This window comes from Pteropus alecto, unplaced genomic scaffold (genome assembly GCF_000325575.1).
Source record: "Pteropus alecto unplaced genomic scaffold, ASM32557v1 scaffold94, whole genome shotgun sequence".
In the NCBI taxonomy this organism is placed as follows: domain Eukaryota; kingdom Metazoa; phylum Chordata; class Mammalia; order Chiroptera; family Pteropodidae; genus Pteropus; species Pteropus alecto.
In genome coordinates, this window is record NW_006437736.1 from 11379871 (window position 1) to 11407232 (window position 27362).

The following is a 27362-nucleotide window of genomic DNA, read 5'->3' on the forward strand; positions in this document are numbered from 1 at the left end:
AGCAATCTCGGTCCTCCACACCCCACACCCCCCACACACTCCCAGGGTGCCAAGCGCATGCCTTGTCGCGCTGCACTGCGGGACTTATAGTTCCATCCACGCCGTTCCCCACTCTTCTCTGACTTTTAGAAACTTCCTTTCCCGGCGGGCACCGCGAATCCCTCCTCCAGTTCTTTACCTCCCTTCCTCCTCCTCTCACTTTCAGTCGAGTAGTCTTGGCAGCTGAGTGTTCAGCTAGTGATCGGTGTGCAGCGGGACTCCCGGGAGCCATGCCAGAGGTAGTGGATACGTGCTCCTTGGCCTCTCCGGCTTCCATCTGTCGGACCAAGCATCTGCACCTGCGCTGCAGCGTTGACTTTACTCGCCGGGCGCTGACCGGGACCGCCGCGCTCACGGTCCAGTCTCAGGAGGACAATCTGCGCAGCCTGGTACGGTGGGACGCGCGCCCAGTGCCCGCCTCTCCCTGGCCACCCGCCTCTTGTCCCTCACCCCGCTGCGGCCTCTTCCCAGCTCCACGTCCCTATCTGCTCCGCGCACCCCTCGGTGCCCCTCTGCAGCCCTCACCCCTTATTCTGCACCTCCTTCTTAGCCCCCACTCATTTCTCAGCGTCCTCTTCTCCAGCCCCACTCGCCCTATTGCTCCGCCTCCCAACCCAACTTACGTGTGTGCATCCCTTCTCTTATGCCCTACTTCTACTTAAGTGTCTCCTCCCTGCTGCCCCCCAGACTCCCTCTCCAGTCCCTGGGCACATCCTACTGCCACATCCGCGCTGCTCACCTCACCCAGGGCTCGGGTTTCATTTTAGCACGAATCCCCCCACTCCCACAATCCTAGTTCCCAGCAATAATCCCCCCGTGGCCTCCCCATTTCCACGGCCTGGAGCCCAGAACTCCCTCCTCAGGCCTCAGAGTTCTTCCAGTCCCCAGCGCACCTTCCTCAGTCCACACTCTCATCTAAGACTTAGATACGTATCCTGCGGATCCCGGATCCCACTCTTCCTTCCTGGGAACCTTTATTTCAACCCCTGAAGTCTGCAGGACACGACCAATCGCCGTCTTCTCTCGGTCTCCCTGCCAGTCGTTCTCAAACCCCTTAGGAATCCCAGCACCAGACCCCTCTCTCCGCCCTACTTTGATACTTCCAGTCTCCGCTAACTCTAGATGCAGCTCGTTTTCGCCAGGGTCACGGTCCTTCCTACGTTTAAGACTTATCACTCTTCTCTTTTAGAAATTTAAAGACGTGTGGGCCATTCAAACTTTCTAAGGATGTCTCAATACAGTGTATTAGTAATGGGTTCCAAGGAGCAAGGAATTACCGTGCTTCTTTAAAAAAAAAAAAAAAAAAATTAATCATAAGAGGAATAAAACTAATGCTACCGAGAAAGAGCAAACCATTACCGGGTCCCAGCCACTTGAATGATGAAAAATTTGTTTAGATTTATGGAATTTTATTACATTATTTTATCTGTACAAAATAACCTGTTTTCAGTGTTCTTACTCAAATTGTCTGATAGTATTTGGATTGTACCTTTCACCTGAAGAATTTCATGGGTGAGCATTTTAGAAATAAGAGGGACAAGAAAAGATCAACCACAGTGTATTTTGCATAAAGTAGTGTGGTGATAGCTACTAAAGTTTAAATAAGAATTAGTGGTTTTCATACTTCTTTTTCCTGCTTGTGTAATAGGCCTGTATTTTGAGTCATTGATATGAACTAATATAGCAAATAACTTGCTTACTCTTTGTTGTCCTTTAACATTTTGCTAGACTAATGTTGATTTGAAAAATAGGCTGACTCTTCTATGTATTGGTAAGAAGTCACCAAAAAGACTATAAGGAAGAAAATAAATGGAAGTAGGATAAGCAAGAACATGACTATTTCTCTGTAGATTGAACTTTGGTCTTCTTGAAGTACTATGTTATCTTTTATTGCAGGCAGCTTTTCCCAGGAAGATTGGCTGAACTAAAGTCCTGTTTCAATGCAGTCTCTTTTTTTATTAAAAGAATTGAATTTTGATAGCTTATTATCACTTAATATGACTTTGCACTCTACGTGTTTTGTAAAAAATAAAAGAAAGCTTTTCCTCTGCTCCATGAGTAAGCAAGCATCAGGAGGCTTAAATTTGAAAAAAATGTCCCTTTAATGTGTCAATCTAAAAACTTGTCCATTGTTTCGATATTCTCCTGATCTAGAGAAAAGATACTTAAATTATGATTTCTGGTTGGCATGTCTGTTTAGTAAATTAGAGCCTGGAATTATAATAATGTTAGATTTTTATACAAGGAAGGCTAGTTGTAGTACAGTGACATCTGTTTGTTTTTTTCTTTTTGTTAATTAATTGTTTCCTTATTTATAACAATAACCTGAGTCTAAGAGTTTGGTTTTATTTATGTGAAGTTAGCTTATTTCTTTCCTCCACCAGATTATGACTCTTGAAGGTAGAGATGACGTTTCATGTCTCTGTGTATCTCAGGTTCTCAGTCTATAGCACCTGGCATGTAGAGAACACTCAAAAGTTTGATGAATTAATGGATGAATCTAATTAGAAAGCAGTGGCTAAGCCTAATATGAATTGCACTGATAATAGTGCTAAGCGTATCTTGAAGGTGAGATGGCATCATAGCTCACTGCCATCGAGAGAAAGGACCCAATGCCAGGACCCAATGCATATGTTCTTTCCCCCTCCCATTCGTGTAGTCCTTGATGCTGGGGGATGCTGAAGGAGTTCTAATAGGACTAATTTCCAGCTTTTCTAAAAATCTTTTTAAAAAGGTTTTTGCTATTTGCACTGAAGTTTAGTACTTATTTGTAATAACTTTCAAGCATTTGTTTCTTTCATTGAAATTTTCAGTTTTTTAGGCATTCTTTCAGTTTGTGGCTCAGAAGAGGTTTTAATGCCTTGGCCAAGATCATAAACTAGTAAGTGGCAGAAGCCAGGGATGGAACACAGATCTTTCTGACTGCAAACCCACCAGTCTTCACTAAGTAAATGGCTGAGCTGGGAATCAAATCAAGGTGTTTTTTGGTTTTGGTTTCAGTTTTAACGCATAACCCCATGGTTTTTTATTATAGCACCCTGCAAATAACAAGTAGAAAATGTAAATAGAGACATAATAATGAGGCATAACACTTTTTAAATTTAAAGCCTGTTTTCTTGCAGAATGAATTTGAGACATATACAGTATAATAAGATTTAATAATAATTAAAGAATTTGTGGGAAGAGAGAAGGATCGGAAAAGCAATATACATGGTGTAAAGCCCTAGACACAAACACAGAAGTAGGCCCAAGACTGACATGGACTTTCCCAGACGCCTGTGCAAAATGGGAATCAGTTTTATTTTCCATGGGAACTGGCCAGCTGCTTAGGGTATTATTCAAAGAGGATACTATGAGATATATTAAATTATATCCTCAGTAACTGCCTACCATTAGTAGAACTAGTTCTTATGACTACATATGGGTGTCTTGGCTTTACACATAGTTGGTGCTCAATAAGTATTTATTGAAAAATACCAATTTCAACTTGTCAGCTAACCAATTTCCTTTGTTTTTCTTTCTTGTTACTATTTTTGATCAACTATTTAATAACATTCATCAGTGAAACTTGAAGGGGAATTCCTTAATTTGGGAGTGATATAGAGCTTAACCATTGCATTTTCTGTTTTCTCCTGGTCCAGGGTTTGCTTCAGGCATGACACCTACTATTTTTCAGGCTCTGTACTAAATCCTAGGAATGTAAATCTAAGTAACATTCTCTTTTCTTAAGAACCTTTAGTCTAATGGAGAAAATAAATTATAACAAGTTTAGTAAGTACTATAGGAGAGAATTGGGCCAACTGTTATAAGTACAGAGGATATGAAAAAAATAGAATAATAACCTGATTCTTCTGATTCCAAACAGATTTGAAAAAGTTTAAGCAATACAGAAAACTGAATGTGTTCCACTGGGAAATGACCCAATTAATTCATCCTTATGGTTACAAGAGCAGTATAAACATTAGTAGTTATGTATATAGATATTCAAGTGAAGTTTTTAAAACAAATCAGATATTTAGAAATAAGTACTAGACTATGAAGGGACAAAGGAATAGCTCTATTATTCTTAATAAAATAAACCTAATAAAGCCATATATTCTGAATATGCAAGCGCAGGAAGATAAGTCAGTTCTACTAATTTAGAGTAAGGGCAACAGTTGAGATACCCCCAAAAGAGAGTAACCGTAAAGAAATAATTACCGATTAGGAGGCAAACAAATGGTACTCATAACAAATCTGGTTGCTCTTTAAAAAATAAAAAAATAATAAAAATAAATAAACCAGGTTGAGAATTTCTTCCCAACCAAATATTATTGATTCCAGAGAAGTGAGAATTAAATTAATGATTGCCCTTGTGACTTTTCCTGAGCTTATGACCCACAGGTAGTATAAAAGAGGCAACCTGCCTTTTAACTCCCCATGCTAGTCCAGGCCAGATTCAAGGTAGAGACACCAGAGGTAGGGAGATCTGAGAGCAGATAGTTCTAAAGCAGGGCGTGACCTAGGGTGGTGATAGAAAGAAAGAAAATAAAGTATGAGGGCAGTGTGAAAGAAAAACTTGTTAACTGGCTATGTGGAATTGGGAAATGGGATCAATTGTGGATTATTTGAATGTTTCATGGATACCTCGAGGAGTTCCCTTAACAGAGAAATCATGGGAGGGGGCCAATTTAGGAGACAATGATTGCCTCATGAGAATTTTTAGAAGCCTATAGAATATGAGGCCATCTTTCCAATGGAAATATCAAGCAGATAATTAGAGATATCCAGCTTAAGTCCTGGGGAGGGGATGCAATTATAAAAACAGACTGATGGTCATCAGCACAGTGGTATTAACTGACTCTGTGGGCATGAGTGAGAGGTAGGAAGTGACGAATCTGGTAAGGCTGGAACACTGGGACATACCCACATTTAGGAGTTAGAAAGGAGGGGGAGGAAAAAGCATTAGACAAGTAGAACCATTTATGAGTAAAAGCAAAGAAGCTAGGAAGGACTTCAAATAGATGATGTGGTTTGCAAGGGCTATGTATGAGTGGACAGAGGTCAAGATTATTGAACAGAAAGTCCTGTCAATCAGAAAGAGCGCCCTTTCACTAATGGAGAGGCTAGAAGCCAGATTGAAGAGGGGGAAGGAAGGAGAGTTTGAGGAAGAAGTGGACATAGCAGCCATAGATTGCCCTTGGAGTTTAAGAAAGGAAAGAGAAAAATGAATAGTTATCAGTGAGCAGAAGGACAAAATGAAGTTTTAAAAATAATGTAGGGGGCTTGCTTCGGTTGTTTGGTAACAGTTTGGCGGGATAAGAAGGTTGAAGATGCTAGAACGAGAAATTAGTTGAGAGATAATGAAAGGATATGGTGTCTAGGGCTCAGAGGAGTATTAGGATTGAAAATACTCATATTTGCTGCCACTCCCTTCCGTGCCCAAAGCAGTTACCCTTAATTGGCCACGGCAAGGAGATAGGCTCTCCCAGTCTTCTGTGGGGTCATTTGGTCAGAGTTGCCATACCAACGTGGGCTTTTTCTAGAGACACAACAGTAGTGATTATAGTCTGTGTATTTGCCTAACGAGTGCCAAGGTTTGTTTTAATTTTTGGATGTATGAAAGTACAGAGGACTGTATGAATTCTAGGAAGAAATATATGGTGAAACATATTAAAGAGTCATGATGAAAGAAACTTAAGTCATAGACGATTTTTTTCATAGCACAGAAGTTAAGTTTTAGGAGGCAGAAGCAAAGGCATTTTAACTTAAAGAGTTGACTTCTACTTAAAGCACAAAATTTGTGTAACTGTTATGGAATTACTTAATATATATGCATATCTTAGAACCCAAGAATTTTTAGGAAGCTTAGAGTCCCAAGTGATGGGAACTATGCTAACTTTTGACTCCTTTAATTCACTTACTTTCACTGTTTCTTACTCTCCCTAAGCAACCAGTTCTAGTCTGTAATTTTCTCTGGGATATAAAACTATCATTTAAAAATGTTAATTTAATTTTAGATTTTGGATACAAAGGACCTTACAATAGAAAAGGTGGTCATCAATGGACAGGAAGTTAAATATGCTCTTGGAGAAAGACAAAGTTACAAAGGATCGCCAATGGAAATCTCTCTTCCCATTGCTCTGAGCAAGTATGAACGTTATCCTCTTTCTCTTTTAGAGCTAAATAATGGGGGAAATATGTTTTCAATTTAGAAATGTATTTTTAATTTTTTTCTTTCCTCGTTTTAGTTCGTGTATATGTAGTAATTGGTATTCTACTCCCGCTGCTCTACTGTTCAGACTGAAGCTTATAGTGAAAATTGTATGTTCGTAAGATAGTAACGCAATGCATTGTATGAAATGTTCAAGAATGGGACTTTTGATAACCGCTACTTCTTTACTCATCATTTTACCAATATCTAGCAAAATGTGATGGTGGGAGCATGCCATCGTAAGGAGGCATTTCAGGATCACCTGGGAAGCTTTGACAAGCTGCACTTTTTTTCACCTGTTCCCCAGAGGCCAGCCATTTTTATTAATGGAATGATAACAATGACAAACATAGAACCATTTCTCTGTAGCAATCTTGAGATAAGTGCTTTAGATATAATCTTATCTAATTCTTGTAGTAACCCAATGGGGTAATCACTGCATTTTACAGATGAGGAAAGGGAACCTCAGAGAGATAAAGTAACTTATTCAAGAAAATGACAGTCAGAATTGTCATATTGGGAGTATATCCCACTCCTTGCTATATTGGGGAGGGAAAAAGGGTAAAAAATCAGGGCCTAGGGCCAGGGTGATCTACCCCCACCTTTCAGTGGCTGATGTTCTCATGCCTTCTCTTCCCATTTAAGAAAAAGAGAGGAAACATCCACACATAATTTGTGAGGTAGATTTCATTGACCCCATTCTACAGGCGAGGAAACCATGGCATAGGGAGGTCAAATAGTTTGCCCAAGGTCACAGCACTGGTAAATGGTGGAATCAGGATTCAAACTCAGGCACAGCCACTGGTTTCCAGAGCTCTTGCTATTTCCCCTTTATGAGTGGGGTAACGCTCAAACCATCTGGGGTGATGCCCAAACCATCAATCCCTCCCAGACTGATAATGTTGTAAAGCAAATGAAGTGCTAGGAAGAAGAGATTAAATACAAGCACAGATTTTTTTATTAACAAGATTCCACAAACATAAAAACGACTCCAAGTTTCTAAAAGCGCACTCTCGATTCTGTGGCTTTTCCAATAACAGTCAGACCAGCACTGCCCTGCGTTATGCTCTGGCATCCACCGCTGGGGGTAGTCAAAGCTCCAAAATTACTCCTTCCACTTTCCCGCTGTCATAAAAGATTACACGATATCACAGAATCAAAAAAGCATATGACACACAATGGGGTATTTAGTGCTAGTTCCTATTAGGTCTTCCTAAGGAGTTAGCACGGTAGCGTGAAAAGGACTCACAGGCTGGCATTCAGGTAGGAACGTGAGAGGCAAACCTACCCACTTAAGATGCGACGTTCCTAGAGCTTACTCTCGATCAGTAACGAGATCTCATATAATATTTATATTATTCAGTGCATGTATTATGAATTCAAATTTTAGTTAGATTGAATTATACTCTGCTAATATATTTGTTTGTTTCATATAGAAATCAAGAAGTCGTTATAGAAATTTCTTTTGAGACATCTCCAAACTCTTCTGCTCTTCAGTGGCTCACTCCTGAACAAACTTCCGGGAAGGAGCACCCATATCTCTTCAGTCAGTGCCAGGTAAAAAGGACTCGGAGTGATTTCTTATTCCCAGCTCATGAAGCTGAATGCGGCAAAGTAGATAGTGGTCTTACGGATATGTGGGTCTTACGGATATGTGGGTCTTAGAGAACTATGTGTTTTAATTTATCTTAAACTATAAAAATAACATATTTTATTTATATCTCTCACTATCAACACATTCATCTATTACTCTAAAAGAAACTTCCTTTAATTTGAAAACATGTCTACCTAGATTGGACTATCTAGGTCATATTTGTATTTATATCTCAGTACCTAGCATAGAGCGTATACTCAATAAATGGTCATAAAATGAAAATATTGATAAAATAAAATAGATACTGGTTATGAAAATTGCTAACAATAAAGAAGTGGAAAGTGAAAAATCAGATTTCCCAATTCTCTCCAGATATCATTGCCCAGAGGTAACCACCACTGAGTTGTGTATAGCCTTTCCTGATTTTTCTTACATATTTACAAATGCATGTATTATATAAATATATTAAATGTACCTTTAAAATAATATGATTTAAACTACTCTTTAAAAATGAAGAATAAAGAACCATATAATTAGAGATAGTTTGTCACAAAGATAAATATCAAACTCTCTTCTGAAAGAAAGAAAGCCTAATTCTGTTAGTAATCAAATAGTTTACAATTAAAGGAACTCACTTTATTAAACATTTACTATATGTCCAAGCACTGTGTTAGGTACTTCACATATTTTAATCCTCTTACTATTCCTGCGTGACAAATAATTATGATAGGCTCAATATTGAATGAAAGTCTATAAAAAAGGAGGCAGTGTTGGCACTTGAATTAGACATGTTTACTTTCTATTGTTTGTTTGTTTCACATAGAAATCAAGAAGTCATTATAAAAATATCTTTTTAATCTAAGAAATCCTTTGTTCAGTAATCCGGAATTGACAAAATACTCTAGGCAAGAATGTACAAATTATGCATTCTCTTTCTTAGTAATACCTGATTCTTAGTATTTCTTATAGACTGTCCATAAACTGAAGTTGGCAAGAAAAGTAAGATTTGTGAGGCGTAATATAATATAATTTGACTATATTATTCCATTTCTTATTGGCAACAGTTTTTGAAGTAGAGGAAAGAGATTTCAGGTAAATTCAGAAATTATACAGTTGGTAGGAAGCATATAGACATGACTTTGATGAATTTGCTTACAGTTGTTCTCTATACATATTTGCCTGGGTTTGGTCTTATCCAGTGAAATACATATAAAAAACCCTTAACTAAAGACAATTAAGAAACTCTAAAGGCATATTCTTAGAACCTCATTTTGGGAGAGAAAACCAGATAGTTCTTCTAGTTCTACTTAATTCATCTAGAAGTCATGTGGGATCTCATATCTTTGGAGAATCTGCTAGACCTAAAGTAAAAAAGGATGGAGTTTGGGGTTTTAAGGTAGTTTATGGTAGCACGAAATCTGTCTAGGACTTAAAACAGCTTCAGAGAAATCTGAAGGTGTTCAGAGGATCGGTATTCCTTTAGGCTCAGTAGACTCTCAATGAGGCTGGGGTTCCTTTGCCCACAGCAATAGATAACAGACTTACTTGTAAACAGGCCAAGACAAAATTGTAGGTGCTCTGTCCATTCTTCTTGATGGAACCAGCATTTATGACAGATTGAGGTGGAAGCGAAGAAACACTTTACATGTTATAGGAATGACTATGTCTGCATGGTATTGAGAGAGACTGTTCCTTCTCCCTCCTTTTCTTCCTAGTTGTTACTTTCAGAGTTAACTTCAAAATTGAAACATCAGGACTCCAGCAACATTTCTCAGACTGTGTTCATCAGAACACTGGTGTCCCAGTAGATGTTAGTAACTGACTAGAAATAAGTAGGTTTCATGTTAAAATCAGTGCGAGAAATCAGACAGGTTTCTTTCCTGTAGGTCTTTTCAGAGCCTTCAGGAGGCTTATGTTCCCAGGGACTCTTCAAGACAGATATAGTATGTCGCAGCTCCCAAATTTGTTTCACCAGATAGCCTTTTTTTCTCAGGATTCCTAACAGCTTCTCACTGGGCACTGCTATTGCTCAAAGCACAGAGTAGGAAACACTTCACATTACTCATCCTTCAACTGAACTGTGAGTGCTGACCATACATTAAAGTGGGAAAATCAGATTTTTTAAATCTACAAATCAATTGTTGCTACCTTGAAAGATCCCAAAGAATGTGAGGTGTATTTTTATTTTTAAAAAGAATGTGTGTAAGAACAATGCTGCAGTTGTAATGATTTCTTAGTGACTTGGTTTACAGGAAACAGAAATAGCGCTTTCTTTTCTTTCCCTCTCCCCGCCCCCAGGCCATCCACTGCAGAGCGATTCTTCCTTGCCAAGACACTCCTTCTGTGAAGTTAACTTACAGTGCAGAGGTAAATGTCACAAATTATTCACTAAATTAAAAAATCCATACAAGTAAATACGGTATTAACGATAAGCAGAGCTAATAATTGAATTTTAATTATCAGTTGATAATCACTGAATTTTAATAATTTTTACAAAATTAATTCTTACTGAAATATATAATAAAGAAACTGTGGACCTCGTTTTGAATCTCTGTTTTAAAGGCAGTTTTGAACTTAAGTGTAAAAAAAGCAGCTGAGTACCATTCTGGTTTTTAAAAGATTGTAGAATTCTGGACCTAAAAATGAGAATTTGGGAACAATTTTTTTTTTTTTTTTACTTTTAAAAATTGACAATTGCGAGATAAATGCACTTTGTAGCCAAATAAACATTATTTAGGCATACTAATGAGCATATATTGCAGACTTGTCTGTATACATTTCCAGCTTATTCTTGTCATAGATACTAATTCTTTCAGGAAAAGGTAGATTATAATTAATAAATAAATACTATCCCAGAGGCTGGCCCTCGTTAGACCAAGCAGATAGAATTGAGGACCAACCTGTGTGTACGGGGCCTTTTTGATTGCCACATCATCCCACAACCCAACTACACCTCCTATAGCTCTATAGGAAACTGTACTTGGAGGCAAAGAATCTCAGGTTCTGGACTCTTCCCCATCACTTAATGACTGCATGACCTTGAGTAAGTCCTACGACCTCGCATCCTCAGTTGTGCCTTCTATATAACATATCACTTCGTAAATGAAGAGAGGAAGTGGAACCACATTATTTCCTGAATGCTTTTAGCTCTAGGATCTGTGATTCTGAATCTTCCGATTCTTCGCCTGCCTCCATAGTAGCTCTAAGTACTGGGTCATGCAGGACAAAGGTGGAACTCTAGCACTTCTTGGAATGAATGCTTACTAGAGCATCAATATTCAGAGGATAGTCCTCGATTCTGGCATTCATTAGAAATAAAACTTACAGAATCATAGAGTTAAGGTGCATATTTAAGCAACCATACAATTTGCTTCATAGAGATATTTTCTATACATAATCCAGAGAAAATTATTTCATAATTCTTGGTGATAAGTTTTAGTTTCTCACGATCATGACCCTTAACAAGTTCTATTTTTAAGTTTATATTTTAAATATAAATGTTTAAAACTGGGTTCTCTACCCTAAAGTGTCTGTAGCATCTGTTTCGAGGGGCACTGGGAAGCGGTGGTGGTAGCTACTATTGCCAGGCACAGTGCTGGCCTCTTCATTTATACGATTTATTCCTTGCAGCAATCCTATGAAGTAGTACTCTTGTTTGATGGGTGAGCTGAGGCACAGGGAGGTTATTTGCCCAAGTTCATGCAGTTAGCAAGTGGCAGAGCTGGGATTTTAACCTAGTTTCTACCAGGTCTTAATATGGATGGATAAATGGATAGATAGATATTTCACATTTATTTTTAAAGAAGCCAGTTTTACATATTGCTAATTCTATTTATAAAACTGATACATATGAACTTATTAGGTTCACAGTCTATTTATTAAATAGATAGTCACAAAGGGGAGGAACAGGTTATTTTACACAAGCACTTCAATAGACATAGAGCCTTTTATTTATAACTGGAAATAACCTTTCTTCTCCATTAGGTGTCTGTCCCTAAAGACTTGGTGGCACTTATGAGTGCCATTCGTGATGGAGAAGCACCTGACCCAGAAGACCCAAGCAGGAAAATATACAGATTCAGCCAAAAAGTAAGATCTTAGGGTCTAGGTTTTTGTTTTAGTTGGTGGTGAACTACAAATAGTGTTACTCATCCAGAGAGCAGGATTGCTTCTGAAATATTTCAGAATTTAGAAAGCAGCTTCTGTTTTTTGTTATCATCATTTCTTTTGTGCTTTTGAAATATTTTGTTCTATTTACACTGTTGTATTGAAGAAAGAGGTTGCTGGATAGACATAGTAGAGAGCGCATCAGACCCCAGATTCCCTCATCCCAGTTAGCAGATTTCCTGCTTCTCTAAGTTACACTTTTGCCTGCCCTCATACCAGACTGTGGTGTGTGGTTGTGTAATGTTTACAAAAGGAAGAGCTGTCTTCAGATTCTGTTATAGTCCTTTGAGTTAAAATTTCTACGTAGCTTATAATTTGACTTTATCTTTGACCTCTAATGAATTGTGTGTGTGTGTGCACGCATGCATGCACGTGTGTATGCTTTTTTAATCAACCTCCTTGACATAACGTGTAAGCGAGTCACAGTGGACAGTTTGGCTCTCACGCCAGCTTCTGAGATTCCAAGCTCCCAAACCTTCCGCATCCTCTTTTTGCTGGATTATTTTATATGTCTCTCAAATACACCAGGAGTGGATTTAAAAAAGGAATTTAAAATTTTTGGTTTTTTAAGTCAAGAGAGAGAAAAAAAAAAAACAACTTAAGAGAAAAGCACAGTTGCCTTATTACAGGTTAATTTTTGAGAAATGCTTAAAATGTACTGTGTAATATGTGCAATCATCCTTTTCACATTTCAGAAGCTTTCCTTCCTAATGGAATAAAAGGGAAATAAATGTTTTGAAATGTTTTACATCACAATTTTGAACTATTTGACCCTTAAAAAAAAAAAGAGAACTATTTGAGAAGTACAAAAGGAAAGTAATCCATACTAATGTCTGGAGATTTGAAAGGGAATTCACTTAACTTTTAAATACAAATTGCCTTACTCTGTAACATTTTCAAACACTAATTCCAGCATTTGGTGTGTGTTTTGTTTGCCCTTTTTAGGTACCGATCCCCAGCTACCTGATTGCTTTAGTTGTTGGAGCCTTAGAAAGCAGGTGAGCTTTTACAAATTTTGAGGTGAAAAGATCGATGAAAAGATCAAACCTCAGGCATCTTGAACCTCTGTCCGGATTAACTAGTAGATCATTTGTGTATAAGTCGACAGCTCTAGAATAAATTTAAATCTAATTATAAAATGTTAAGTAACAAATTAATTGTAGATTAAAAATCGGTGGTTATGTGAAACAAATGAGATAAAACATATTAAAGCACTTGGAAGCCTATAACGATTAGAGAAATATAAGCTGTTAAAATTTTACCAATAGCTACAGTGCCCTTCTTCATTCTTTGTTTCTTCTTCTAAACAACTGAAAATTAATAATATCTGTAGTAATCACATCCTTTAAATTGCCAGAAATATGGACATGATAGAAAAGTCAGGCAAATACAGATTCCAATTCCCACCCCAGCTGTTACTAGGTACATCCTTGGGCGACTCACCTCTTTGAGTTGTTTTTTTTTTTTTTTTTTTTTTTTTCACCTAAAGACTAGAAATAATAAGATTTACTTCCAAGGATTTTTGTGAGGATTAACAGACCTAACATATGTAAAGCTGGCCTATTGGAAGGACTCACTAAATGATAACTGTAATAATTGTAACAGCAGCTGACATTTAAAAGGTCTTATTATGTACCAACTCTGATGCATTATCCCACTGAACCCTTACAGCTCTGTACGGTAGATATTTTTTCCCATCTCACCAATGAAGAAACCAATGCTCGGTGAGTTTGAATAACTGGCTCAGAGTCATACAGCTGGGAAATGTCAGAGCCAGGACCCAAACAAACCTAGGTCACCTGAACCCATGCGGGATAGACCTGCGCTGTCCAGAGTGGCATCCGCTAACCACGTGAGGCTCGAGATGTGCTATAACTGTAAAATGCATACTGGATTTCTCAAGATTTAGTATGAAAAAAAATGTAAAGTATTTCATTAGTAAATTTTTATGTTGATTACATGGTGGAAATGATAATATTTGGATATATTGGTTAAACAATATGTTACTAAAATTAATTTCATGTTTCATTTTTTTTTTTAACGTGGCCACAAGAACTTGAAATTACATATGTGGCTCACATTTGTGGCTCTCATTAAATTTACGTTGGACAGTCCTGGTTGCTGTTGCTACTCAGTGTGGCCTAGAGCAGTAGCTTTGGCATCACTGGGTGTTGGGTTAGAAATGTAATTTCTTAGGCTCTAGCTCAGGCCAAATAAATCAAAATTTGTGTTTTGACAAGCTCCCCAGGTTATTTATATGCACACTGAAGTTTGAGAAGCACTGCTCTAGCGTCCACTGCCTCTCCAGAAGGGGCAGGACACCAAGACAGGTCTTGTCGCTTGGGATTTTGTGCTACATAAAATTTTTTAAATGAAATTTGGATGAAAAAAAATATTTTTTTTTGAGAAAAGGTATTTTTGAGTTTGAACTCTATTAAATGATGTATAACTAGCTCTATTTGTTTCTTCTCTTTTTTATTGTGTTAAAAAAAGACATAAAATTTTAACTTCTTAACCATTTTTAAGTGTATGGTTCAGTAATACCAAGCATATTCATACTATCATGAAACAAATCTCCAGAACGTTTTCATCTGCAGAATTAAAACTCGGTACCCTCTCCATTTCTACCTCCCTGTGGCCCCTGGTAACCACCAGTCTACTTTCTGTTTCTATGAATTTGATTACTTTAGATATCTCCTAAGTGGAATCATAGAGTATTTGTCCCTTCGTAACAGGCTTATTTCACTTAGCATAATGTCCTCAAGGTTCATCCACGTTGTAGCATGTGACAAGATTTCCTTTTTCTTCTATATGTTTCTTTGGTATAAGAGCGTTCAGCCTTTAAATGCATAACAAAGTTCCCTGTTCTGGAATAGTCTCTTACCGAGCTGTGACTGGGTTTCTACAGTTGTGAGATTACGAGAGGAAACTAGATGCCCCAAGGTCTTTCCAGAAGCCAGTAAGCTAACCTTTGGGGGTTCTTTATGTCTCGGTTTTCATCCGGCCTAGACTGTACCTACATATAGAGCTGTACATCAGTGGCTGCTTACACAACAGCACGTTTGTACTCAGGCCATTGAATCTCACTGCTGCCCTGTAAGCACATGGTACATCACATTCCTTCTGTAAGGATTTGTGTACAGTACTTTAAACTTTCCTAGAACCTGGTAAGTAATTTGCCTTGAATTTCCTTTTTATTAGACTTTTTAATTTTGCAGGCAAATTGGCCCAAGAACATTGGTCTGGTCTGAGAAAGAGCAGGTGGAAAAGTCAGCTTATGAATTTTCTGAGGTTGGTCATACAGTCACCCTTTTCAATAACTGTGGTAGACAGTTGTTTTAAGGTGTTGAGTATGAAATGTGATAGTGTTAAGCGATGTGGTAAAAAATCAAATATGTTATTTATTGTATTTGTTACTTTTTAATATTGTTTTCATTTAAAATAAGCATCATTAGCTCTAACCCTCATAGAAAATAATATATACTTGTAAGAAATGTATTATAATGATGAAGATATACAAATATATATTCATTAATTTTCCAGACTGAATCTATGCTTAAAATTGCAGAAGATCTGGGAGGCCCGTATGTATGGGGGCAGTACGACCTATTGGTCCTGCCGCCATCCTTCCCTTATGGCGGCATGGAAAATCCATGCCTCACTTTTGTAACTCCGACTCTGCTGGTAAGTGGAAATACTTCTTCCTTTGAAATTGAGTTCTCCTCAAACATAATCCTAGAAATGAAGAATCTTAGACCTCTAATAATATTTTTTAATCTTTTATTTATACAACCCTTGTTTCTAATTTTATTGCTTATTGTGGTTATTATCATCTCATCTTTCAAAAGAAAATAATTTGGCCATTTAGGAGAAAAGAATATTATGTATGAGGCGTTTTGGGATATTAAGGGTCAGGGGCTGTGTAATACCAACCCACTGATGAATTATGTATCAAGACAAAGAAACTAAATCATTTGCACTTGGCATATAGGTACTGGTATAAAAAACAAAACAAAACCTCAGTTTACCATGTATAAGAAAGGATTAGGCCACAGTATATAGCTATATTTTATATACCTTTGTAAAATACAACAATCCTTCCTAGAACCAAGTGAGCAATGGATTAGCAACTAAATAAGTAAAATAAAATATATCATAGGAGACACTATAAACTTTAAAAAATATACTGTGGGTAATAAAGAGAAAGAAGGTAAATAAGGGTAAATAAGATAATAAAGAGTGGAAGTAGGAGAAATGTTTCTTAGATGTTAGAGACAAGTATACTGGCCCTCCTGGTATTGGAAAAATTCTCTTGGATTAGGAAGAGAAAGAATCACGCGGTTTGTTAGTCCTGCATTTTTTGTTTTATTTTCTTACCGCATGTCTCTTTTGAATTCTTTGGAGTGACATGTAGAAATACAGTGTTTCGTGAATGCCAGGATACTGTATCTTGATATAAGTGGTCTTTTAAGAAACAGTCTGTAATTTGATAACTGAAATACTAAGGGTTTTTTTTTTCTTTTTTAGGCAGGTGACAAGTCACTCTCCAACGTAAGTTAAAATTTTTTTGTCCTTGCCTTATCCTCAAGAAGTATTAAGTCAACTGATTTTAAAATATCCATTGTATTATGTTGAAGATATGGTTATGAAAGATAAATGTAAGACATTTTACATTAACAATTGGATTTAACAGATTTAAGAACATTTTATGGTTTGAGCTCTTCATATGTTCATGAAATATTTTTTAATGGAGTCATGTATCCATTTAATATTTTCTAAATGATTTTTTTCTAATTTTTTAAAATAAATTTATTTAGTTTCAAGTATACATTACATTGATTAGACATCCATAATGTTCATAAAACGATCCCCCCAATTGCCTCCTCCCTCCCCTGCCCCTCCACTTAGCCAACGTATTAATGCTAACTGCATTCCTTCTGCCATGCTCCCCATGCCCAGCTATCAACTTCTGATTTATACTTCTTTAACCCTTCACCCCATTCTCCCAGCCTCCCAACTCCCCTTCCCTCTGTCCATCACCAAATTGTCCACTATATTTGTGAGTCTGTTTTTGATTAGTTTGTTCTTTTTGTTCCTTAGATACCGCATATAAGTGAAATCATATGGTATCTATCTTTCTGTCCGACTTATTTCACTCAGCATAATAACCTCTAGGTCCATCCATGTCGTTGCCAATGGTAGGATTTCACTTTTTTTAATGGCTGAGTAATATTCCATTATATATATGAACCATAATTTCTTTATCCAATCGTTTGTTGATGGGCATTTGGGTTGCTTCCATATCTTGGCTGTTGTAAATTGTGCTGCCATGAATATTGGAGTGCACAGATCTTTACAAATTATTGTTTTGTTTTCCTAATTTTTTAACTGCTTTATTTTTTTGTCTTTGTCTAAATTATGATTATTTTGATGAACTAAGTAACTCCCTGAATATCTCAGCTAATGCTTAAAAAAAATGAACAATATGGAATTGAAAGAATTAGAATGCTTGCATAATGGGTTTTTTTAGAGTAAGGTAATCAGTTTTACTTCTAATCATTTCCACTATTTCCTTTAGGTTATCGCACATGAAATATCTCATAGCTGGACAGGAAATCTAGTGACCAACAAAACTTGGGATCACTTTTGGTATGATTTTTTTCCTATTTTTTTTTTTATTGATTCTTGTTATTAATTTCTTTCCTTGCTTCTAACCATTCTGAACTGTTTTGTGTGTACATCTTGTTTTTCTTTGATATCTCTTTGGTACAAAGGGTTTTTTTTTTTAATGCCATAACACTTGTCACATTGTTAGGTAGAGTAGGAGTATTCAGTTTATGTTTGTTATTTAGTTAGCGGTGTAGTCATATTGTAGTACCTGAATGTGTAAAACCAGGACCATGGCTTAATTTTCCCTGCTGCCCTCTGCTGGTCTGGGCTTCTCAGTATTCTGAATTAAATGTAGGGAAGCCCCCTTGCAGCCTGCCTAGACTATAGTAATCATGCTTTGCTTTAAGAAAATACCATGTTGATTAAAATGCCTTTTCCTCTCAGCTATGTCACTGTTTTTATTTTTCTTTAAAAAAATTTTTTTTCAGGTTAAATGAAGGACATACGGTGTACTTGGAACGCCACATTTGTGGACGATTGTTTGGTGAAAAGTTCAGACATTTTCATGCTCTGGGAGGATGGGGAGAACTACAAAATTCGGTAAATGAGTCATACTTTTAAAAGTAGTCATCCAAAGTTGTGTCAGTGTTCAAAAATTTAAGTTTGAAAAGCATCTTTCCTAAGCAGCAACAAGACAAGCATTTTTACAGGTGTGGAACAAGGAGCCGATGCTGGTGTAATATTCTACTGAACCCTAACCTCAAATGTGTTCGTGACCAGCAAGACCTCACTGGGTATTTGCAATGAAAACAGTTACTGTGTTTGAATTTTATTTGGTATATATTTATGGCATTTTTCATTGACATTTAAATTCGGTTCTCCTGAAAGTTGAATTTGCTGACCAGGCATTGAAATATTTTTCTAGTTTTTCGAAAGACCAAAGATTCTTATTGGGCAAGAAATACCATGGAACTATTCCATAAGTAGCCATTCCATTAATAGACTTCCAGAATTTATGTTAACATATCCTACAACTTCCAGGGTCTAAGTCTGCATAAGTTCTACACTCCCCTAGTTATGCTGCAGAGTGACGTAATACTTCCGTATTAGCTTGTTCGCATGATGATAACTAGTCTTCATATTGGATTATTCACCTACTTCTGTGTCTTGCAGATAAAGACTTTTGGGGATACACATCCTTTCACCAAGCTTGTGGTTGATCTGACGAATGTAGACCCCGACGTAGCGTATTCTTCGGTTCCCTACGAGAAAGGCTTTGCTTTACTCTTTTACCTGGAACAGCTTCTTGGAGGACCAGGCAAGTCATTGGCGTTTTCTGATTTTTTTTTTTGAGGGTAATGTGAAAAATAAAGAAGAATTTTTAACTGTCGTTTTTTGCTCCATTGTCTTCCTCCAGTTCCTTCTGTCTATGGCTGCTGAAGAAATCTGTATCATTTTCTAATGTTCACTCCTCTTAAAACCTTGAATAACTGCTGAGTTCAAAATCGTGCTGCTTGACTTACAAAAAAAAAACCACTCACCAGTATTTTAAAAATTAGGAAGATAATATATACTCATTGGAAAATTTATGTGGTATAGAAGTTTATAAGAGTAACAAACGAGCACCCCTCAGCCCCTCCCCATTCCCTGGGGTAGCCACTCTTAGCAGTTTGGTGTGTATGGCTCCAGATCTTTTTCTAAGTATAAATGAACAAATAGACAAATAAATATATACTGTTATTTTAATTACAGAAAATGGATCATACTTTATAATTATTCTACATTTTTTAAATTCAATATTTCACATATATCCTTCCATATGGGAATGTACAGCTCTCTCTTATACTTTTTAATGCCAGCATCATATTTCATTATTTAGATGTGCTGAGTTCATGTCACCTTCCCCACTCCTGGCAGTTGAGGTGATCTCCCTTGTTGATTTACTTTGAAGGCCCTTCCTTACCTCGACCCATTCTGCCTGTCCGATCGTATTTTCTTCCTTTTTGGTCAAACTAGGGTCATTGCTTTTAGAACGTGTGCTGTGTGTTCCTTTTCTGTATTCATTGGGTCATCCCTTACCTATAATTAGGATTTCTTTTCTCTCTTCCACGAAATTACATACATTCTTCCAGCCCCAACTTAAGTCCTACCTCCTTTTTTGAACATTCTTTCACTCTTAAGGCCCTCATTGGCTTCCCTCTTCTCCAAATGTTCTCTGTGGTTAAGTATACAAATGCCAAGCACCAAAAAAAAAGTTAAATAACTAACTTTCCATTAATACTTTTTTTTTTTTTTTTAACTCTTAGAGGTTTTCCTAGGATTCTTAAAGGCTTATATTGAGAAATTTTCCTACAAGAGCATAACCACTGATGACTGGAAGGATTTCCTGTATTCTCACTTTAAAGATAAGGTTGGCTTTTAAAAACTTTCTTTCTTTTTATGCCCAGTATAGCTTTATTTAATGGCTATTGATTAGGCTGATTTGAATTACTTAATAGAGGTATTGGTCTAGAACTTAAAACTCAATCTTTCATTGTATTTTTTTATATTTAAAATGTGATCTCAACAACATTAACTAATGTGTAGAATCTTCCTATTTCAGAGAGACCTGCAATAGTTTTAGATATTTATTTTTTGTATGTACTTAATTTTTCTATTTTAATTACTTAGCAGAACACAATTAGTTAATATAAATTTATTTTTAAAAAGAGACTTAGAAATTACCTTGACACAGTGGTATAGACAAAACTGTAGATATGAGGACCTGAAATTCTGTTTTAATTATTTTTATAATAGAAAAGATTGTTCTGGAACAAATTGAGTATTGTTACTGTTCACAGGCTGATATTCTCAATCAAGTTGATTGGAATACCTGGCTCCACTCCCCTGGGCTGCCTCCTGTAAAACCCAAGTCAGTACTTACCCCATAGCGATTTCTTTCTCATTCTTCTAAATTCTAGAATATCCTCAAAATATCTGAAAGGGTTTTATGCCTTCCTTAAGCTGTTGATTAGTTAGTGACGAGAGTAGAGTTCTTAGGTGTTTGAACCTTAACCCTGAGGTCAAAAGAATAATTTTGATGATATTACAAATATAAATTAGTTCAGTTCATTGCGAGTAATTATTGAGGGTCTCCTTTCTGCCCAAGGATGGTGAGAGAAAGAGAGAAGTTGCCCTTTCCTTGAAAACCTTTGCAATAAGAAAAATAACATAAGTATCATGTTAATCATTACAACAGAGTTATAAGTTATCATCCCCATTTCCAGAGGAGGCAAATGAGGCTTAGCTAGGTGAAGCATCTTGCCCAGGTTTACACAGCAAGTAAAAAATAAGAGTTGAGATTCAAACCCCTCCATTTGTGCCTTTTAAACTGAACACCTTCCTCGATCAGGGACCTGAACGCTGGCCTTCCACAAGTCATGTCAGGATGCACACCACCCTATGTTCCAGCCAGGAGTGCTGTTCCTTCCAACTAGAGTGCTCTTTACTCAGCTAATTCAAGTCACAGCTCAAGACATGCTCCCTCATGGACGCAGTCCTTGACCTCTCTGACCAGGTTGAGTCTCCCATTTAGGGTTTCTCGGTGCTGTGCATTGCCTCTTTATAGCTGTTGCTACAGTATTAATTTTACATTTATTTGTGTGATTATTAACATCTTTCTTCTTTGCTCCATTGAAACACCACGATAGCAGGGCTCATATCTGGTTTTACTCATTACTTTTCTGAGGACTGTGCCATAAATGAGGGTTGCCTCCTCTCCCTGGGCTAATCCCGACTAGTTCTTTGCATTACCATGAGAAGGAAGTTTCAGGGCACCAAGAAACAGACCAGGCAAAGGTCTTTCACTGTCCTATTGTTCCTTTTGAAATCAGTGCTAAGTAATGTTCTAGTCGAAGGTAGTTTACTGCCTGAGCAGTCTAGGACCTCTCATCCCGTTCGGTCTTGAGGACAAACAAAAGGGTTTGTCTATGGTCCACGGCCTGACTACTTCATGAAGATAAACTAGCAGCTGATTCAAGGACAGTCACAGCTTTGACCCCTTTATTATCTCCCTCCGGGCCCAAACTCTCTTGAAGCAGGTTCAATGACAACTTCTGATCAAAACTTACTTCATTTAGGCCCTAAGGCCAAGTACATCTCTGTTCTCTAATAGAAACATTTCACAGCAAGCAAGAATGATTTACAGACAAAGAGGGCAGTGTGTTGCAAGAATTTTGCACACATTACACATTACATGGCCTTTTCCATTGTTGTAAAACATATGATTTATTTTCCAAGGTGAGAAGACACAAAACTTAGCGTAATATTCTTGGCTTAATGGTCAGAGTTTATTTCCACTTTCATCTGAAAAGAGAGGAACAAAATCCTCACATGATTTCAGAATCTCCCAAAGGTCTCCTCATGCGACACCAGTATTTCCCCAGGACCTAGAACAGTCCCTGTTACATAAGTGCTCGAAGATCTGTCGATGGTAGGATGGTTGGAACAACAGAATATGAGATCCACGAGAGCAAGGTCTCTGTGTTGTTCATCTCTCGTCCCAAGTACCTAGAAGTGCTCCTGGCCTACAGTAAACACTAAATATGGTCAACTGAGGCTGCTTTAGCATTTACTACTGAAGCTTATGACAGTCTTTGCTGAGATGTTTTGGCATTCTGTCTAAAAAATAATCAGGCGTTTCATTAATTTGGTATCCACTTGGATTTCTGAGTTCTTAGATGATGCCAGTAATTAAGTCAGGTAGAAGATTTCCTATTTCCATCACTCTGGAGTCCTTTAAAAAGAACTTTGAAGTTTAAGTATGCTCTGTAACTTCAAAATTGCATTTATGCAAAAGCATGTGCATTTTAGTAAAATTTAATCTCTATTTTTTCGTCTTTGCAGTTATGATATGACTCTGACGAATGCTTGTATTGCCTTAAGTCAAAGATGGATTACTGTGAGTAGTGATGTGTGATTTTTAACTCTTTTGTACGAATATTTCTTTACTCATGAAGGAGATGGGGCTGGTAGTGATAGGCGCTTTACTCATGAACTCATGTATTTGGAAAGGCTATTTGTAAGTCAAGTTTGCCCAAAGTGACACTATACCATCTCCCAATGTATAAAGTGAAATTTAAGGACGGGAAACAAGTAGACGTTGATGGCACTGGTTCTGATTTTTCTTGCTTCTTGTCAACTCTTTAAAAAGTATGCAAAAATATTTGCATTTATCCTTTTTTCTTTTCCTCACAAATCTTTTATAAAGATACTACTTCAAATATAGCCATTACCCATACCAGGTAAATCTAAAATGGTCCTGGGCGACAGCTAATGCCAACGGTTAGGGAAGAACTGAGGCACTTTTGCTCTGTCAGTTTGCTTGTTCACATCTATGAAACTTCCTAAACAGGAGCTTCTTCATGTATACACTGAAATATAACCCTGAGAGAACCCTGGATAATTCTTGAATGGAAAATTTAGCAATAAATCTTATAGGAAAAATAATTTCCCCTGTACCCTCTGAGTAGGTTAACATGAATAGTACAAAGGATGTCAGAAGTTTCCTCCACTCTTACTATTAAGTCTAATTTTACTTAAGTGGTATGCATTACAGGAGTCATAGTTATAGTGATACAATCTCTGAAATATTTAAGTAGCTAAGGCTTAAGTTTATTTTTTACAATTTTATACATTCTTATATTTCTGTTTTTTCTTTCATTTTTACTTTCGTGTCAGAAAACCAATAAATATTATTAAATTGTATATGAATGGAAATAACTATGTAACATTTATTTTAGGCCAAAGAAGATGATTTAAATGCATTCAACTCAGCAGACCTGAAAGATCTCTCTTCTCATCAGTTGAATGAGTTTTTAGCACAGATGCTTCAGAGAGTAAGTACTAGCTCAAAACGTTAGAAATTAGGATGAGCATAAAGACATAGCATATATGTCAAACCCAACTTGGAAAAAAAAGGTTAATGTGGAAACTAATGGAAAAAATAATTTATAAAATGTATTCATTTACCGAAAAACATTTGTTGAATGCCTACTGTTTAGTATTGTGCTAAATATAAAAATATATAAGAAAGAAATATACCGGGTCCTCAGAAAGTTTACAAACCAAAGTAAGAAAGGTCCCACGTGCAAAATTTAGCAATAAAAGGAAGTATAGTTTAGGTGTAACTTGAGAAACACTTAATTAGTGAAGAAGGACTCCCAACTGGTATAATCAAGGAAGGATTTTGGAAGAATGCGGCTTGACTTGAGCAGAGCAGTGTTAGCAGGGAGGGAGAAATTCAAATCAGGGAGCAGCAAGTGACTGACAGAGCAGCAAGTGACAGAGCGTGCCCAGTGTTGCGGGACTAAGTCGTAGCTCTGGTAAAGAGGTTAATGAAGGTAACACTAGAAAGGCTGGTAGGATCGGCTGTGGTAAGTCTTGAATCCTAAGCTAAGAATTTTAGATTTTATCCCAGTCAGCAAAAAAGGTCTTAATTTTTAAGAGTCATTCGATGAAATGGTGGTTATGAAAACTACTCTGCTGGTGATGTGAAGGCTGGATTGCCATGAGGAATGCTGGTGGTGGAGTTAGCTGGGGGACTCAGAGGAGTATAGGACCTGAGGGTGGGGCTGGTGGGAAAGGAAAGAACAGGACAGATGAGAGGGGATGAAAGCAAAGGGTTTTATGAATGACCGGATTTGGGGGTTAACAGGGAAGAGTCCAAGCAGATTTTAAGGTTTTAAACCCAGGTAATTAAAAGAATATGTGAGACTGAAAGATGCTGCATATTGAGAGGGAGATAATGACTGAGTCTTTACTACCGCGTGACAGGGAGCTCTTAGATCTAAGGACCTTGAGAGGGATGGAGAAGACTTTGAATAGAATTTCCTATGGAATTGATGCAAAATGAGGAATAGGATTTCAAGACAACCGGGGCCTTAGAGCATCAGTTTTCAGTGCATTAAGTCATCGCAGCTTCACAAATGTCTGTAGCACTGCCATGTGGCCTAGGGCCATAAAGAAAGAAAACATGATGGGACTCAATAACTTGAGGGTAGGAATGGCACACATTGGGGAAAGTAAGGGAGCCGAGCAGGTGACCTTAACCAGGTGACCTACCAGGGTGGACTTGGAGTTTAGTTGAAACTGAACATTTTGGGAAGCGCGTAGCGGTCACTGAGAAGTGAGTTGGTTAATGAGCGTGGAGTGAGAGTTTTGTGCAGGAGGTCGTAGCTGGCGACGAGAGTTACCATCACCTCATGGCACCTCAGCCCACACTGCACAGGCACCTCAGACTCTCCTTGTCCAAACTGAACTCTTCTTTCTTTTTTCTCCCAAACCTGTCCTCCCTTTTAGCACAGGTCAAGAAGGGCACAGGAGGTTTATGAACCCCCTGAAATTGTATATAGAAATTTGTGTTAATAAAGTAAGTGTATTTTTTTTCTAAGGAAAGGGTCCGTATTATTCATCAGATTCTGAAAGGGGTCCGTAATATAAAAGTTTAAAAACTGATATTTTTTAGGGATCTTGATAATTTAAAAGGGATCTCAGAGGAAATATAAACCTGGGAAAGGGATTAGTGAGGAAAAATTTAAGGAACTGTGATTTAATCTGGAGAATGGAATATATTTAAAATACATAAGGTATAAAGAGAATTTGAATGACTCTGGAAAGGGTCTGAAAGTTAATATTTTATATATATACCAAATAGTCTGAGGAGAGTAATTCTCAATTAATTCTCTACATACTTCACAAATTAAATTATCCCTTGGCTCCCAGTAGAACATCTTTATCCAGAATAAGTTTGCACAAAATTTACTTTACTGTGCATTTGTTTCTTTTATTATTTTTTTTAATCTAACTTACTATTATGTTATAAAATATTTAGCATTTTAATCCGGCTAAGAATTTCTCTCCAGCTCCTTTCTTCCAAGGAATCCTGTTGAAATGATACATTATACTTTCTTATTTTGCTCTTAGGCACCTCTTCCATTGGGGCACATAAAGCGAATGCAAGAGGTGTACAACTTCAATGTCATTAACAATTCTGAAATACGATTCAGGTACATCATTTTAACTTGTCTCTGTGGAAGAAAGTAGAAAACTAAAAGGTGGAGAAAGGGAAAGCAGAGTATGAGACATACATAAGTCTTGAGAAATCCTTGTCAAATTTATTGGTTCTAAATAAATAATTATAGTGGGGGTTTTTTTAAAGGAATAGTTGCAATGGCTATACGACGATAGTAGTAATCTTTTTATTAGAATTTGTTCTAAGCTTCTCTTGCCTTTAAAAAAGATTAGAATTAAGGATTCAGTGGTAAACAGGCTCCACAACTAGCCAAATCGACCCTGAAATGGGAATAGTTAGAAATCTTTGATTCTGTTATATGGTAAATCTTTCTTAATTCAGATTTGTAGTGTTAAGCTTAAACCGAAGTTCAGTTCCTTCAGAAATTACATATATAAGGTACATGAGCACTTACACAAGCTAGATCTTTTTAAAGAACAAACTCCTCTTCCTTCTCTTCTCCAATTGTATGTATAAGTATTTGAGATTCTCAGAATAAAGACATAATGTAAAGTGATATACAAGGTAACTATAATGGGATTATTCATCATTACAAAAGTACTTTTCAAATATACCTGCCCTATCCTGCCCTGTGCTCCTCATTTCCTACTCCATACCCCCTAAAAATCTTCCTTTCAGATGGTTACGGCTCTGCATTCAATCGAAATGGGAGGAAGCAATTCCTCTGGCTCTAAAAATGGTGACTGAACAAGGAAGAATGAAATTTACACGACCTTTATTCAGGTAAGAACCAAATCAAACTATGCTTTGAATTTATATAAGAAATGGGGAAGAAAATACTTTGTAAAATGCAATCTAAAAATAATACATATTTTTTAATTTGTTAAATATTATAGATATAATTTTGGAATAGAAATTAACACTTCTAAATATTTAAAATTTGAGATAATTTCATTCACTTTTTTCGAAGCATTATATGTGGATTACCTAATATGGGCCAAAGAGGGTTAGACACTGGTGAAAATGAAACGAATCAAAGACACAGAAATACCTGTAAAAGCAAGTAGAAGATAATTAATGGGTAGGCATGGACAAGAAAAAAGAGGGTCTGAAGTTAAGTGTAAAAAGAATTGAGCAAGTAAAGCCAAATTTTTTGATTCAAATGTTGCAATGAGGTGGAAGAGTAGGTCGCTTGACATATAATAAAAGAGTGCTTGATAAAAGGGGAAAAAGTATCTTGACTATTTCAGTGAAATTATTTTGCCTATGGATTTGGCAGGAATTCTGAAAAAAATATAACCATGACATAAATATCCACAATTAATCTGTTTCATTGACTTCACAAGTATAATAAAGTTTGCCAAAACAAGAAAACAAGTCATGACCCGTCTTTGTTCTTTTTTTTTTTTTTTTTTGCAGGGACCTCGCTGCCTTTGACAAGTCCCACAACCAAGCCATTCATACCTACCAAGAGCACAGAGCAAGTATGCACCCCGTGACTGCCATGCTGGTGGGGAAGGATTTAAAAGTGGATTAGGACCTGCCTGTTGCTGATTTCAGACATTTCTCTTTTCTAAATTGAATTCATAGAGAAATATAAAACTTCAGCTCAGATTGTAACTAGAAATGCCTTTTTACTTTTGGCTTTTTATTGTTTGGTCAGTGATTTTTCATAAATAAAGCTAAGCTACCTTCCTCCTACCCACCCCCAGCCCCAATGTCATGTTCTTTATAAAAAGTGAATTCGA

The 27362-nt window shown here is 37.0% G+C and overlaps 1 protein-coding gene across 2 annotated transcripts; it reads left to right on the forward strand.

The window, feature by feature from the left end:
• Positions 1-132: 132 nt before the first annotated feature.
• LTA4H (leukotriene A4 hydrolase) lies at positions 133-27362 on the forward strand. Of its 2 annotated transcripts, XM_006914592.3 has the most exons (19): positions 133-428; positions 6039-6169; positions 7669-7789; positions 10125-10193; positions 11811-11915; positions 12939-12991; positions 15212-15284; positions 15537-15677; positions 16521-16544; positions 17572-17642; positions 18092-18203; positions 18777-18921; positions 19910-20013; positions 20444-20514; positions 22488-22542; positions 23384-23479; positions 25566-25648; positions 26293-26397; positions 27034-27362. In XM_006914592.3, the coding sequence occupies exons 1-19, from the start codon at positions 270-272 to the stop codon at positions 27149-27151; spliced, it is 1836 nt and encodes a 611-aa protein (XP_006914654.1). In that variant the 5' UTR covers positions 133-269; the 3' UTR covers positions 27152-27362. The 2 variants fall into 2 exon arrangements, with proteins under 2 accessions (XP_006914654.1, XP_006914655.1); XM_006914593.3 differs by lacking the exon at positions 25566-25648 and having other exon boundaries at positions 176-428.

What these genes read in the sequence shown, in the direction of transcription:
- LTA4H (XM_006914592.3), top strand. Translation starts at nt 270, where the DNA reads ATGCCAGAGGTAGTGGATACGTGCTCCTTGGCCTCTCCGGCTTCCATC. An exon ending in TTGTAACTCCGACTCTGCTG is followed by an intron (nt 15,678 to 16,520) that starts GTAAGTGGAAAT and finishes TTTCTTTTTTAG; the next exon opens with GCAGGTGACAAGTCACTCTC. An exon ending in AATTCTGAAATACGATTCAG is followed by an intron (nt 25,649 to 26,292) that starts GTACATCATTTT and finishes TCTTCCTTTCAG; the next exon opens with ATGGTTACGGCTCTGCATTC.